This window comes from Peromyscus maniculatus, chromosome 14 (assembly GCF_049852395.1).
Source record: "Peromyscus maniculatus bairdii isolate BWxNUB_F1_BW_parent chromosome 14, HU_Pman_BW_mat_3.1, whole genome shotgun sequence".
NCBI classification, from domain to species: domain Eukaryota; kingdom Metazoa; phylum Chordata; class Mammalia; order Rodentia; family Cricetidae; genus Peromyscus; species Peromyscus maniculatus.
Window position 1 is genome coordinate 89,887,836 of NC_134865.1, and position 16,937 is coordinate 89,904,772.

The 16,937-nt window shown below is 42.8% G+C and overlaps 1 protein-coding gene across 7 annotated transcripts in view; it reads right to left on the reverse strand.

The window, feature by feature from the left end:
- Positions 1-16,937, reverse strand: part of Dnah11 (dynein axonemal heavy chain 11) — a 324,850-nt gene that overhangs the window by 90,665 nt on the left and 217,248 nt on the right. For 6 of the 7 annotated variants that reach the window (XM_042261290.2, XM_076551572.1, XM_076551574.1 and 3 more), the window contains 4 exons: positions 13,587-13,700; positions 10,583-10,726; positions 9,753-9,935; positions 7,379-7,480 (listed from right to left, as the gene is read on the reverse strand). In XM_042261290.2, coding sequence (XP_042117224.1) covers positions 7,379-7,480; positions 9,753-9,935; positions 10,583-10,726; positions 13,587-13,700 — 543 coding nt within the window. The remainder of the gene's footprint in view (positions 1-7,378; positions 7,481-9,752; positions 9,936-10,582; positions 10,727-13,586; positions 13,701-16,937) is intronic. The other variant, XM_076551573.1, reaches the window with a different exon arrangement.

Below are 16,937 nucleotides of genomic sequence, written 5' to 3' on the forward strand. Positions count from 1 at the left end.
TAGGTAGGATGATAGATGAAAGACAGATAGACAGACAGACAGACAGACAGACAGACAGATGATAAACAGATAGAAGGACAATCTGTCTAGGCCTTGGATAGAAAGTCACCCCAGCTAAATGAGCATGTATGGAGGAGGCTGGCTCGCCTCACAGAAGGCAGACTGGGCACCAGGTTACACCAACACTCACTTACAATCCTCGTTGAGAGGCTGTGGCTTTCATCACAAATGACAGATGAGAAACTGTAGGCTGGAGGGCTCCTGTGAGCTGTCAGTCTGGTGGAGCTTCTCTGTGCTACCCTGCCCCCCACCTCACCCTCTCCATGTCCACATTTCTTCCTCCTCCTGCTCTCCACATCTGTCAGCCAGCCGTGACTCCACCTTGGCCCTCCGTCACAACCATTCCTGCCCCAGCTGAGGCGCCCACCAAACCCTCTCTGGTTGCCTTTGAACTTGTCTTTCCGCCTCTAGACATCTTTCCTTCCAGCATCCTCTCAGTTGTTGATGGTGTCATTAACCTATTCCATTTTCCCCCAGGCAGATCTAGCTCTTTAGCAGTCAGATAAAATTGAACTTCTGTAGCATGAAAGGCTAAGAAGGCCTTTGCTCATCTTTGCAAATGCCTTTCATCCTTCCCTGCCTTCAGCCTTTCCTGCTGTCAGCATTCCCAGCAGCGTCCCTCTTGGTGCCCTTGCCTATCTATTGTGATTCTTCAAGAGTCCCACTGCCTCTGTCCCTGTTCCTTCATCTGCAGGAACGCCTTTCCTGTCCTAGTCACTGTGACTCCTAAGCAGGTTTCAAAGGGCACGTCAAGTACACCTTCACTAACCAGGTCTCTAATTTCCCTGGCTCATAGTGTGGGCGCCATGGGCCCTGGCCCCCGACTGGGAGTGGCTGCGGCCTTGCTTGCTTGACCTTGATCAGAATTCCTCCCTATTCGGATTCCCTGTCGGTATCCACCCTTTTGAATGCTTAAGGGAAGTTCCTTGTGTCCTCCCTATTCGGATTCCCTGCCGGTATCCACCCTTCTGAATGTTTGAGGGAAGTTCCTTGTTGTGTATCCTGTATTTTGGGCGTTAACTACTTAGAACTAACATTGAGTCTGGAATGTAGACCATTGACAGCGAACTTCTGCCCTCCAGGGTTCCTCCATTTGTGCTGTAAGCCTGTACGTATTTAAGGTTTCTCCCCTCTTTCAATAAACGGCATTCGACATCCAAACGTACGAATGACTCGCTGTCTTTTGTCTCTATTTTTTAATCCGCAGCCCTTCGCTCAGACGTGGTGAACGGTTAGCGGTGACGCGGGCGTTACCGCTACAAATGGAGGTCCCACCGAGATTTGAGAAAGAAAGGACCAGCTGACGGACACTCTTGGAAGGCCGGCCGGCATTTTTAAGGTAAGAGTGGATTGGAATGGGTGCAGGTGGCTCACAGTCAGTTAATTGGACTGTTGAAGCAGGAAGGCACCAAAGTTAAGTAAGGGCAAGACAGCTAAAGATTTTAAATGAAAAAGGAAATCTTCCCAATAGAGAAGAGGGAAGGAAATGAAATTTCCCGTTAGAAAAGGGGGAAAAATTTTAATCAAAAAAAAATAATTTTCCCGGTAAAAAGGGGAAAAATTTTTGAAACTAGGCCTAAAGATTTGGGCCCTGTAGAGAAAGGATGTAGGAAAGAGAGAAGCCTCTTCCCAATGGTAATGGAGGACGTAAAGACTTTTTCCAGTTGTAGAGTTTTCAGGATAGCTGAAACTCTGAGCTCTCTCTGCCAGTGCAGAGCGGCAGCATCTGAATTACAAAGAATCGACAGGTAGGCCTCTGCTGCTGGCTGAACAGCAAGTGAGCCCAGAGCTTAAAGTTTTGCTGTCTGTTTGCTTAATTTTGGCTCAAATGTTTTTTATTTTTCCCTCAGAGTGGGAATAATTCAATATTTAGGATCCCTTCGTGGGAAATGTTTTTCTGTTTTTCCCTTATGGTGGGAATAACTCATTGTTAGGTAGTCCATTCATGGGAGTAGGAAGTTTAAATGTGTTTGTGTGTGCGGGGCGTACCCAGCGGCTGTGGCGGACAAAGGCGTGCACGAGATAGCCCAAAACAGCGGGTGGACAGGTACACGCCGGTAGGAGGCAGAGTCGTGATGGAGTGCGGCCCAGGCAGGCGCTGGTAATAGAGCCCAAGCACTGGGCAGAGCAAAGCTAAGCTACAGCCTCAGCTCTCGCCAAGCGAGCAGAGGCCTAAAAGGAACTAGCACTAAAAATTTTAAACCGGGCCTAACTTCTGGTGAAAATGGTTTTGGTCAGGACATTAAATGCTAAGTCAATGCTGTTTGAATAAAGGATGTTCTGTTCTTTTGATTGTCTTGATAAATGTTTGGATGAATGTTTGGATTTTCATGGTAGATAAACTAAAGAAACAAAATTCACAATTTTGAACTATATATTAGGTGTGGTCTTGTCTGTTGATCATTACTGAAAATTTGGCTCTACAATTTAAGTTGCTTTCTAGAAATTCTTGGTTTAATTCTATAAAAATATAATACCTAAAATAGATTGGGTTATTAGCTTATTAAATAATGTTGCTAAGATAAACCCATAAATAATAATCTTTTCCTGATAAAGAGGTTACAAAATTATTTTTACAGTAAATAAAATACTGGTAAATTGTTTGGTCCACATTGTTAATAATTGGCTATTTGTGCTAATGTGTTATTTGGGATCTATAAAAAAGAATCCTCTTTTTAAGATTTTATAAAAATACTACTAAAAAGTATTACCTAAAGTTTACCTTTTCAAATCCTATAGAGATTATATTTAATGCTTTTATAATTGGCATATGTAAAAAAGGATTATGGAAACAAAAGCTGGTGATAAAATTTCTCAATTATTATTGCTTTCATAGTTTAAATTCAAAATGGTGCTGATATATAGAACTGGAGGCTTTGGAAGTACAAGAAAAAAAGTGTTTTAACAAACAGTTATCAATGATAAACAGCCTAAATTAAAAACAAAATTATGTGGGATTGAGATTGGAAGATTATTGGATTCTGGTGCTAGATATATCTATAATTTCACAAGAATCCTGAGATCCCAATTGGCCCCTTAAAAATTCTACCTCTAACCTACAAGGTATTGGCACAACTCAGACGCCATTACAGAGCAAGCTACTTTTAAATTGGAAGGATGAGGAAGGTCATGCAGAAACTTTTCAACCATTTGTGCTACCTGACATTCCAGTGAACTTGTGGGGACGGGATGTGTTAGATGGCATGGGAGCGGTGCTTACTACACAGCCTATACAACAGATGCTAAAGAGTCAGGGCTACTGCCCGGGCAAAGGCTTAGGGAAAATGTTGCAAGGAGACCCGCTCCCTGCGACAAACAAAAACTGTGTCACTAGGGGTCCTGGCGATACTAGAGGATTAGGATCTTTTCCGTAGGGGTCACTGCACAGCAGCCTTCAATAATACAACCGATAAAAATCACTTGAAAGAGTGATGACCCTGTATGGGTGGAGCAGTGGCCCCTTGCTAAGAAAAAATTGGAGGCTGCATATACATTGGTTAAGGAGCAGTTAGATGCTGGACATATCATTCCTTCCACTTCACCTTGGAACTCACCTATATTTGTTATTAAAAAGAAATCAGAAAAATGGAGGCTGTTACAGGATCTTAGAGCTGTAAATAAAACCATGCTTCTCATGGGAACAACACAGCCTGGCTTGCCTGCCCCTGTGGCAATTCCTAAACATTGGCATTTAATTATGGTTAACTTGAGGGATTGTTTCTTCACCATTCCTTTGCATCCCGAGGACAGTCCTCGCTTTGCTTTCAGTGTTCCTTCAGAAAATCTTAAGGAACCTTATCAGAGATATCAATGGGTGGTATTGCCTCAAGGAATGGCCAATAGCCCTACTATATGTCAAATTTATGTGTCTTTGGCCCTAGCTCCAGTTCAAAAAGCTTTTCCAGGTGTTTATATAATTCACTATATGGATGATATATTAATGGCTGCTAAAGATAAAAAACTTGTTTTTGATGCTTTTTCTTATTTACAAGAGGTTCTTAGCTTGGCTAATTTACAGATAGCCCCAGAAAAGGTACAGGTATCTTTTCCCTATCATTATTTAGGTCATGAATTGTTACGCACGGGCATACGCCCACAAAAGATTACTCTGCGTATGGATCAGCTACGCACACTTAATGATTTCCAAACCTTTCTGGGAGATATTCAATGGCTTCGGCCCACTTTAAAAATTCCAACAGGTCAGCTTCGCCCCTTGTATGATGTCTTAAAGGGCGACCCTGACCCTTCATCTCCCGTAAATTAACAGCTGAAGGACATGTAGCCCTACAACATGTACAAGAGACCCTGAAACAGGCTCACGTACAGTATATAGATCTTAATTCTCCCTTATTGTATTTATATAAAAAATCATTGTTTTCATGCTTTTGCTTACATGGGAGTGCCAAAATACATAAAAATTGATAATGGTCCTGCCTACAGTAGTACGGGATTTTCAAAATTCTACCAAGATTTTTCTATTGTTAATAAGACTGGTATTCCTTATAATCCTCAAGGGCAGGCTATAGTAGAACGCTGCCATCGTACCTTAAAAACTTATATTGCTAAAGTAAAAAAGGGGGAGTTAGGGGCTCATCTCTCCTCTCCACATTCTATTCTTTCCCTTGTTTTATATATTTTAAATTTTTTATCGGTGGATTCTGCTGGAGTATCTGCTGCAGATAAGCACTGGAGGGCTCCTGTTGCAAATCATCCTCTGGTGCGATGGAAAGATCTTTCTACTGGCACTTGGAGGGGACCCGATCCGGTGTTGGTGTGGGCCCGGGGATCTGTTTGTGTCTTTCCACAGGACAATGAAATTCCTCTGTGGGTTCCTGAACACTGTGTGCGCCCTGTGGCTGCTGCTGAATCCCAACATGGCAGAGACCTATTGGGCCTTCGTAAAAAACTCTCCCCTTCTGATGCCGATGGGGATTGAGAGCCCAATACGGCCAGCCTTGACAAACATTATTCTAAGCCTAGGAACTGTAGCCATGTGGTTGAATTCCTCAGAAGGTAATGTATGGTAACTTTTTTCAAAAAACATTGAGAATGTACCACACCTTGGAGATTAAGGATAACTCTGAAGGTCAATGAACTTCAGTTGTAAACAGTAGCATACCAGCTAAGCCTTTTTCGCATTTTGCAACCCCCCTCAAGCTGGTGTAGTACCTACTTTTCAGGAATGGCTCTGTGCAACATTTATTCGCCTCCTGAAATTCATCTAGCCTTTTTGAAGATACCTCAAAATTTGTGAGCCTGAATGTGGCCATTATTGAGGCCATTAGTTCTACTCCTTGTTTGCTGTTTTTGTTTTCTGTTTTCTTTGTTTCTCAGTTGTTCTCTTGCAGACCTGCCAGCCTAAGTAGTGCTGGGATCAAGAAAAATGGGCCTTGGTGGTTCGTGTTCCTGGAGCCGTGTCCATGCCAGTGGACCGTGACAGCTAGACACAGATGATGCTCACACACTCCAGAAGAGACTCTGACATCGCTGTTGCCGTTGTTGCTGTTTTAGCAATGGTGGTCACTGCTGCTATTGTTTCTGAGATTGCTATTTCATAATTGGTTACTACAGCTAGCACAATGGAGACCCTGGCGGCAAAAGTAGCTACCACAGTTAGTTAATCTTTCTTCTTATTGGGCATGATAAATTTAATTCCACTTCTATACATTATAATTGGCTTTGTAAGTTGTAAAAAATTATTAAAACTCAAGTTCCATTTGCTTATGGGATACCACCTTACAAGGACTCCTATTTACAGCAAGGCTGGTTTTAGAAGGGAGTGGTTCAATTGCCTTTAGCCTCCTGGCTATGGGTGGGTTCAGACTTCTGTTGGTCTTTTCTGTGTCACACAGATTGCAAGCCCAGTGCCACTTTGAGATCTTTGGCAACAGTCACTCTACAGCTCACATGGTTGAGTCTGTATGATAATGAGTATTCAGAGACGGGTAATGCTTGGGGGGCTGCCACCAACCTAAGACAGAGCATTTGTGTGGCCTGGGCAAGTGTCTCTATGACGGGTAAGGTGGTCTGCTGGTCCCACGCAACCTAAGTCAGAAGCTCATTTAATAAAAAGGGGGGAACTGTGGGCGCCATGGGCCCTGGCCCCCGACTGGGAGTGGCTGCGGCCTTGCTTGCTTGACCTTGATCAGAATTCCTCCCTATTCGGATTCCCTGCCGGTATCCACCCTTCTGAATGCTTAAGGGAAGTTCCTTGTGTCCTCCCTATTCGGATTCCCTGCCGGTATCCACCCTTCTGAATGCTTGAGGGAAGTTCCTTGTTGTGTATCCTGTATTTTGGGCGTTAACTACTTAGAACTAACATTGAGTCTGGAATGTAGACCATTGACAGCGAACTTCTGCCCTCCAGGGTTCCTCCATTTGTGCTGTAAGCCTGTACGTATTTAAGGTTTCTCCCCTCTTTCAATAAACGGCATTCGACATCCAAACGTACGAATGACTCGCTGTCTTTTGTCTCTATTTTTTAATCCGCAGCCCTTCGCTCAGACGTGGTGAACGGTTAGCGGTGACGCGGGCGTTACCGCTACATCATAGTACTTGGCACCATAGTTGCATTTGGACATGCTTAGAATGTCACGCCACAGGACTGGTGGGCATGTTTATGAAAGTAGTAATGGTGATGATATTTATAGCTATAGGTGTTCCCCAAGCGCTGAGTGTGTAAACTTGACCCCATGCTAAATTCTTAATTTAAATTAATATAAATTATGCACTTAAGCATTGCAATCTACTTAACAAGATGCTATTACTATACAGGTTGAGAGTCCCTATAAGATTTGGGGGGCATCTCAGGTATTTGAATACTTATATAGACTTCACAGGTTAAACATTGCTAATTTAAAACATCGGATATCCAAAATGCTCCATTTGAGTCATCATGGTAGCGCCGAAAAAGTGTTGGACCTTGAAGCATTTGGATTTTGATTAAGGGGTTCTTGGTTTGTACCCAGTCACAGATGAGAAAACCTCTGTCAACAGAGGTTAATCAACTTGTGTAGGTGGAATTGTAAACAATGGGCCCAGCCCAGTAAATCTGGCTCTAGGGTCTTGATTTCAGTTTCTTTGTTCCTTCTACTAGACTGGGAAACCTATTAAAGGACAGGAACAAATGATGCTTGTGTGAGTCCAGCACACAGAGAACAGAAATATCTACAAGGTTAGTATGTCAGTAAATGCACTCATCAAAAACCAAGTTCTTTTCTGTTTGCTAAAGTGCAGGTGTAGCAATGTGTACAGGTGGGATGCTAAGGCCCGCACAGGAACCTCCTCATGGGATGACAGCTTTCTAGATGACACTTACCACAAGCTTCTTCCTGATAGCCTCTAGCTTTTCAGTAGCTGCAGCCAGATCTAAGTTTGTTTGGGCCAATGCCTGGCGTTTTGGCTCCACATCGCAGTAAACCTGAAAATCCACACGGGGCTCATTCAGAGGTAATGCAGGTGCAGAGAGAACAGTAACCTTCCCATCCCGCACTCCACAGGAAGTCTCCAGGGTGGAGAGCAGTGAGCTCTTTGTTTCTTTGCCATTTGCTACCTCGGCAGACACAGCCTTATGTGCTCTCTGCTTCTCCATTACTCGTTTATTCTAGACTTTAGAGAGATAAGTACTTGCATTAAATGTTATATAAGTCAAATGCCACCAATACACTAAAATCAGTATGTCCTAAAATGATTAACCCCCACTGGAGCTACCTAACCAAGCAGAGGTGAGATCTCACCCAGGAGGTAGAGAGCTGAGGGTGGAGATGTTCTCGGAATTAAAGGGCACGAAGAGATATCCCACACCTTACTAACCATACACCTCACTTTCCGTTTTGAGCTCCTGACTACATCACGTATATTGTTTGAATGGGTGGTTGGAGAGTCGGGGTGGATCAAATGCTGTTTCCTAGTCCATAGAGAGACAGCACAAGGCAGCTCTACATTCATCTGCCCACCCTGGGAACAACTAAGCTCAGCACTCAGTCACCGGACTGTGGAAAATCTACCATGATCTGTATAAACTCTCTGTCAAAGTTTCCGTGAGGGGAGAAACAGCAGCCGAGGCCCACTTCCACAGGCCCCACACTACGGAGGATATAGCCAGAGTTTATGTGATAATTTGGGGAATGACTGTATGATTGGCTTTTACTCTGTAATTTGGAATTTGAATATGACATACAACTTTCCACAGCAAAATGAATCAGCTTTTCACAGTCCAGGTCACACACAATTCCTTTTTAGTATCTTGTATTGTGAGAAGGGTTGGAGACACCATTGGCAGGTGATAAATATTGGATAAGTAAATGACTAAATGAATTTTTACATTTTCCCAAAGTACAAAAGGCAAAATTAATGTCATTTAAACACCAAAACAGTTATTTTTTCATCTCACTGTATCTCTAATATAGATGCTAATAAAATGTTTACCTCAACAGTAGGGCTTCATTTAATTCAATATGAATTCAGACTTGCAGATTTTTCAGGTCAACATAAAATGATTTTTTTAATATATGTAAACCAGTTGTCACTTAAAAAAAGTGATTTAAAGTGTAAACTAGCTAGCTACCCTTCCCTACAAAATGATGCTCTCCAACATATTATCTTCCTGTTTAGAATTTTTTTAATTCTGACACACTGTCTCTCATTCTTAGGATTGTATGCCTTTCTTCCAAAAACTAAGTCATAAATAACTTCACATTTTTTGCTTATATAAAAGTTAACCTGATAGTAGGGATGGTCTCACCCTACTGTGGACTCTGCCTTCTACAACACTGACCTGCCATGCAAGAGATGCCCCTGGGCAGTCAGCGTCATGACTCAGGAGGAAGCCATTATTACTTTCTGAGTGGACATAAGGCCCACTCTATAGGAGGGAACGTGTGCTGGGACTGTAAATTTGGGTAAAATCCGATGGCTAGGGAGGGTCCAGGCCTAGAGGAAAAGAAACTACCACTGTTGTTTTGCTATGGACAGACGGCTAAACTATCTTCTCGATAGTCTCGTTTATGCCCATGGACTAGTACTGCTCAGCCTAGACCACAGAAACTTCTGCTTATTGGGAAATGGTGATGGCAGAGATTCATAAATGGTCGAAGTGCTGAGAATAAGTGACCGTCTATAAACAAGACATCTATCTTACCCCCTCCGCGGCATAGGGGACACTATAGATAGAATGCAAAGGCTAGAGATGGGAGGGATAAAATGCTGTCTTTGGATAGGACATGGTCATGGCACTCAGGCACCCCAAGCAGTTGTGGATTCTGTAGGAGACAGGCCCAGGATTGGGTCATTCAAGATTCTCCCATGGATGGAGGAGCAGGTCATGAGGCTCCACCCCTCCTAGACGAGAGCTATGGTTGCCAGGTAAGGGGTGTCATTTTCTTCAGTAATGTAACAACTGGCTAAGTTGCCCATGCTTTAGTAAATAGTCTCCCCAAATTTATGTTCATACAAACAACCCCCACTTAAACTCGGTGAGTCAATTTTTTTTTCTGAAGACAAGAAAGAGGGGAACCAGCTGAGAAGGGAAGGAAATCAAGAGGAGTGAGGAGGAGATGAGAGAGGGTAGTGGGGGTTGAACAGGACAACAATACATTGCGTATGTAGATGCCATTGTTAAAAGAGAGAAACAGCTTTTAATCTTCATAGCCCTTGGTGGACAGCACCCGAAACCATCGGATAAAGACTGATACCTCATAAAATTTAATGATATTGATGACCCAGGCACAGAGACCAGCTGCTGCAAAAGATTTGGTCCGAATCAGGTTGGGATTAAACTCTGGGTCTTTCAAATATTGTTCATTCACTACTTTTAGACAGTTCTCTGGAATGTGCTCTTTGTCGTAGTTAATTAACGCTTGTAGGAAATCATCAACCTGTAAAGCAAAAGGACTTACTGCAATGAGCCTGTTCTGGCTGCAGAGAAAATTCCAAGATCAAAAGTTAAAATCAGCTTTTAGGACCTGCATTACAAAGGCACAATTGGCAAGCTGCACTTATCCCACTGCTTGGCTTTTTCAGTCTTTACAGTGCAAAGTTAGAATTAGCAATGGACACTTTTAAAACCTCTTCTTCCCAGGGTAAAATATTCTGTGCCAGCGCAGGAGGTGCTCACGGTTTGAAGAAAAGAAAGACAGGAAAGAAAAAGCAAAAACACATACCCCAATGCCCCTCCGCTTCACCTTCTTATACATTAGTAACATTTTTCCAGCCTAAGAAATCCATGTAATTTTCTCCCTCCTACACTTAGCCGCTTTCATAATTTTGCAAATAATTAGCAACCTTCCACCTGCTGCTGGCACTGACTTAGGTACGCCACAACCCCATGCTAACCTCCAACTTGGCCAGTAAAAGCTAGGTTACAGTCTAAGGAACAGTGGCTGCTGACATTGACCAGCTATGGAGATGGTGTCTTTTGACTTAAAATTGACTTAGACATCTTTTGCTGTCCAGCACATCTGTAGTAATGAGAATGCTATGGAAGCCATTGAGATTTTCTTTCTGTCACTTTGGCCTGTATTACCTTTCCCATGAAGATTCGAGCTGCTTTCCAACTTCGGTCTTTTGGCACTCTGCCACGGGGGGCCAGAAGCACCATCACAGCAGCAGTTACATTGGTAACAGCATTTGGGGGGTTGGGGAAGGCTTTCAGCTCGGTGAGGTTCACCTGAAACAAAGCAGTAATACAGACACTCAAGATGAGGGGCTCTGGGAGGCACTTGGTTTCCAGGCTGGCCTTCAGCCTTCCACTTCCTGACAGTTTCTTGCAGGCTGGCACATCTAACTTGGGATTATAGGGGTCCCTGTTCTGCCTGGGCACTTCTCTGATAATTCTGGAAACATCTCTAAAATTTTGTTGCTTCTAAGAAAAGAAAGATAAAATAAAAGAACAATCCTGCCGAGGCCCAGTACAGAAGCCAGGAGATTTTGTGCTTGCACAGGATGTATGGATTCTATCCCACTATGTAATGTACTTGTATTCTAACCAGGCTCTCCCTGTAAAGGTCACTCTCTAGGTCAGTGTGTCTTAATTCTGTTTTTCTGCTTTAAATGTGTAAGTACAGACATCACTTCCTTAAACCACATCTCAGCTGGGAGTGGTCCATGGATGCTGAAATGTCTTTCCGACTGCTTAATTCCCTCGGTGCAGAACACTGATTGTTGACAATGGATTTGGTGGTTAAATTATAGTAAGGGGGGGGGGAGATACTCTGGGGCAGGAATTGGTACTTATTAGAAGTACATGTAGTTCCATAATGTATGATTTAAAAGCAAAACCAAATGCGATTCTGCTCTTTTACTCAAAACCATCTATTTATACAAAGAATAGAATGGGCGTTGAAGGCAGAGCAGAGTGCAATGAATGTTGTGATCTGTTAACTGGAGTTTTTCATCACTCAGACACACCCCAGTTCTACACTGCAGGTGATACTGGCTTTTTGTTTGATGGGACCCAAAGAATGTTGGGTCTCAGGGTATCCAAGTATCTAGAAATGACCTCAAACTGGACTATTGGAGGATTTCTGGCAGTTAGATAAAAGCAAACATCCCTTAGATCTTATGAAAATGGTACCCATGTGCCAAAAGGAGTCATTTCCCTTCCCTCTGGCAGAAGGGATATATGGCTAGCTGCGGTTGCATATCAAAGCCCATGCCAGCCTCTGGGCTCCCTCAGTATCACAAGTACTGATTAAGCATCTCAAAGCCTCCACGATAGCCTGCTGGCTTCCTGCCTCCCCAGGCTTCCCTCCTCCCAGATACCTGTTTTGTTCTCTTTTTAAAGGCTGATTTCCTTCCCTCACTGCCAGCTCACTATGCTTTCTCTGTTCTCAATCTCTGGTTGTTCTCCTCTCTCACAGAGCCCTGGTCCTGTTCACTCTGCAGGGGACGTTCAGTCTATGTCTTTCTCTCCCTGCTCTGGGCTCTGGCTCTTCTCTCTTGCTCTCATATTTACAATAAAAACCTTAACCAAATCATGGAGTGGTCATGTTGGCAATTTCTTTAGTGCCTTCTCTCACACACTTAGAGTAAATTTATTTTGAAGAAAAATTGGCAAATTTAGGGAAAGACAGAAAGAAATAAACTCTCTATTAGTCAGAGGTAATCAGTTACTTTTCTACTATTTTTACTTTGGTTATTTTATAATTTCTATCAATGTATATAACTGTTCTGTTCAAACAAATGAGTCATGGGTGTCTCAGTGTGTTTTACTTACTAATTACTGTGAACATTTTCCAATTTGTTCACTGATATTTAACAATATCATTTTAGGGCAGTAGAATAAGCATGCAATAATCTCTCAAGGCACAATTACATTCTTAACTTTTCAGTTTTATGATAATACTACAAAACTCTTAACAAGGTTCTTGTTTTTGATCAAAATTATCTTCTAAAAAACAAAGGACACAGAAAGGAACTGGGGATTTTCTTGGAAAAGCAGTGAAGTCAGGACATGATTCTCTGCAGGCTTTAAACATAACCCCGCCCGCACTCTCCCTTGCAACACCGTGTGGTAAACACGGATAACTTCTTCTCAGGATGCTCCATGAGCTCTTACTCTAGGGCAAAGCTGGGGAAATGGTGGGGATCTTGGGATCTTTGCTCCACCACTGACACTATGAGGGGGTCTTACCGATTTTTTATATTTGAGAGGAGATAAAGAACCCGTTACTAGTTCTCAAAGCAGCACATGATGTGAAAGACTGGAGCAGTCTACTCATCAGGCTGCTTCCTAGAAGGCGAGGGGGCTGACTTCCCAGTGCTACCAATATTTAGGAGGCTATCCCTGTGGGATGCAGCAGGACAAGAGGTACTAACAGGTACTTCGAATGTTACTAATTCTTGCTCTAGAGTATTTTCCCCTTGCTCTCATTATAATTTAATCTCTAATCGCATTGTCAATGAGTCAGTGTTCTACACTGAGGGAATTAAGCAGCAGGAAAGACATTTCATCATCCATGGACCCCTCCCAGCTGAGAATCACTGTGGTTTAAGGAGGAGATGTCTTATACTTACACATTTAAAGCAGAAAAACAGAATTAAGACACACTGACCTAGAGAATGATATGGGTAGGAAAAGAATCAGAACTATAAAGATGACTGATAGAAATTCCAGCCACGCCCCCATGGTCCACGTGCACTGGTGGGACATTTAGTCATTTCTGCCTAGTCATCGTGATCTATGCGCATGGAGTAACCATGTGGGCCTGTGTGCCCATGTGCAGGGTGGCCCTTAGAAGCAGGCCCCACCCCTTCTCCCACACGTGTCCTTTCAGCAGGCCTTTCTCCTTGTCTATCCCTTTCTCCTTGTCTTAATAAAACTCTTGTTAGTGGACTCTGTTGTGTTTGGTGACTTTTCCTTGCAGGGTAAGAGCGCTGCTAAAAACCATCAATGACCTCACAGGTTTGTTAAACGTTGATATGCTGTGTCTTTTGTAAGGCTTTGAGCCATCCACTTTACCCCATTATTCAAACTCTCATAACCTTTGACTATTTAAAAAATCCCACCAGTCAAGAAGCTAGTTTACCCTGTTGAGTGTATTGAGTGCAGCCGTGGCAGCCACCAGTGCAGGCTCAGCCTTGAGTAAATCAGCCTCACACTCTCTCTGCTTCTGGGATACTTCGGTTTGAATGGTGGCCACCTAATTAGAGAGGATAATTAGAGAGGAAAAGCCCCTTAACCCCACCCCACCCATTATTATCTCAGAGCTCTCCAGCACAAAGCATGGACTGACTTGGATGCATTTTCAGGCAACACATTTGTCTATATTTTCAACAAGTGAGTAATTTCCTATCAGCACAGTATGTTCAGAGAGCTTTGTAAAGCAAATACACAATGATAAACTCAAAACCAAACAGATTTAATACCAAAGTGCCCCCAAAGGGCTTCTAGTCATTTGATTATAAGATGCCACAAATAATTAAACAAAACAAAAAAATAAATAAACAAAAAACCAAGATTAAGTAGTCATCTTTCTGTTTTCTACTTTTCTTTTGAGATTTACCCTAACCTTATTGTTCCTTCCATTAAGAGGTAATCCAGACTGGACCAGGATGGTGGTCCACGGAGCATTTTAGAATTCTCCATCTAATTATTGCCAGTGATTGTTTAGCAGCCCTGGTAGCCATTCGCTTTAAAATATAGGCAAGAGCCAGGGAGAGGGCTCAGTGAGTGTGATGCTTGTTCATAAGCAGACGGCCCTGAGTTTGATCCTCACCACCCACACAGAAGAGCCAGACAGGGTGGCGTGTGCTTGTAATCCTGTCACTGGGCAGGTGGAAACATGATCCCTGTGGTTCACAGGCCAGTGAACCAGTGAGCTTGAAGCCAGAGAGAGACCCTGTTTCAAAATCAAGACAGTGACTCCTAAGATATGACATATGAGGATGGTCTCTGGCCTCCAATATATGTGCATGTTCACACTAGCACACATTCATCTGTATACATATAAACACATGTACATACACACACACAAACATGTGTGGAGCTCTTTTGTTCAAAACAGAAAATCCATTCATTGTTCTGTGGTCATGGGTTGCATGCTTCCCCAGGCAGAATTTATATCTATATCATCTATGTCTATGTCTATATCTATCAATAGATAGAGATAGAGATTAACTAGTGGCTTCTCCAAATAAGAAGCCACTGATACACCCAAGTGTTTCACAGGTAACTCAGCACCCGACACCCACTCTCCTGTTGTCTGTCCTCTTGACGGAGCCCGGCAGCAGCCCCCTGTACTATAAGCCACTCCACCTCCCTACGGGGAGCCGTGCTGGTACCTGGAACTAACCCAGTGTGCAAGGCTAGAGTTCTATTCCCCGCCCCTCGCAGAATGCTACAGAATTTTAATGCCAAGTGAGAGTGAATTTTTATCCCCAGCAGGTTTGTGTTTCAAGCTGTGGCACTGGGCACCAAGATCAAGTCCTGGTGGAATAGTTCTTAGGGTGAGGGTGATTGTGAAATATAAAGTTGGAACAAAAGTGCATTTCTTCAGATGTGTTTGGAATGAACAGGTTCAACCACACCATCAAATTAAACACGGCTCACAACAAATTATGTTGTCTGCTGCGGCTTTATTAGTAGTAATTAGCCTTCTCCTGATTAACCATTATTTTGCTGTGTACTGTACCTTTTATGAACATAATTGGTTCAGGGTAGATATTCGATCTCCTGCTAACACACAAACAGCCGCTGCTGACATAAATGAGAAAACTCTGCATGCTTACTAAGAACTCCTCCAAAACCACACCCCTAGAACAGGCCCCAAAGTGGACCATGGAGATTCTAACCACACAGACAGTGTGTTAGGGGAGACTATCACAGATAAGAATGTATATGAGGGGGTATCTCTGGCCCATTTGTCTCACATAAAGACACAGAGTTTACTGATGTCCCTTATAACATTTATAGTGACATTTAAAATAATTTTTTTTTTTTTAGTCTTAGAATCATAGTTTTTTCTGGCACTAAATGAAACTGTGAAGACTTTTTATTGTTCCTTGGACTCCTAGACTATTCATAGAGCACTAATCCTTTGGGTAATTTTTACAGATAAGGCAATCTACAAATGAGGAAAACATTCTAGTTTGGTGAGTTCTCTTTTTATCCCTAATACTTTTCACGCTCAAATGCAATGATATCATAGTACTGAAAAGTTTATTAATCTTAGTGACTCAGTAAGCTGCAGCATGCCACTTCCTCTGCTGAATGGCTGCAAGGCTCAGCCTGGAGAAGGGCAATGACCTACATGCATTACCTCACATACCTGTTTTCCCTCTACCGTGGTGCTGAGGCAGGGGATTGGAGATAGCCCCATCCTCAGGCACAGCAGAAACTTTCTGTCACCTATTAGCCAACCACCCCTTGAAAATTTCATAGAATTTTGTGTTGATTACAGATTCTCTAGAACTTCATGTTAAAAGCTGAGGCTGGCAGAGTATTTGCCTAACATCCTTGAAAGTCTGACTTTGATCCTCAGCACTGCATAAACAAAGCATGATGTCTCATAAGTATAAAGAGGATCAGGAGTTCAAGGTCATCCTCAGCTATGTAATGAGTTCAAGGGCAGCCTAGGAATTCATGAGACTCTGTCCAAAGGGGAGAACAGTGGAAATGAACCCATCCAGATTTCTTTTGTCAACACCTTCACCCTCACATTTCAGCATGTGGTTACATTTGAAGACAGGACTTGCACAGAGGTAAAGTCAAAAAGAGTTCTTTAAAGACAGGCTCCAGTCCAGTCTTCCTGGTATCCCTAGGGAAGGCAGGCATTTCAACACATCAAAGTCCACCAGGCAGCAGAGTTCACAAAGGAAAGGCCCAGTGAGGAGCCATTGACAAGCCAAGGAGAGTCCTCAGGAGAGCCAAGCCAGCTAATACCTGCATCCTGCGATATCAGAACCCAGAGCTTGCAAAAATAAACCTGCTGCTTAAGCCACCCAGTCTAGCCCAGCAATCCAGCACACTGCTTTCCCATTGCAATGTAAGTGATGCAAAGACTCAAATATTCCCAAGATCCTAGGACAGTGCCCAGCTCCCCAAACCAAAACAATGAAATAAACGCACGCACACGCACACGCACACACACACGCGCACACACACACACACACACACAACTACTGACAAAAGGAAAATATAAGCATTTTTTAAACTTCTTGGAATATTTGAATATAAAAATAGTATATTTCTTTTTCTATGCCTAATAAACCCCATGAAATAGCCTATCAGATATGTTCTAATCGACGAATATTTTTTCTTCCTTTATACTGGTAATTTTACCTTAGGAATTTACATGCAAAAAATATGGGGGGGATTCTCAAATTGCTGTTATATATCAAGATTTCCAAGAGGTATCTGTGGTAGTGGGTTAATAACT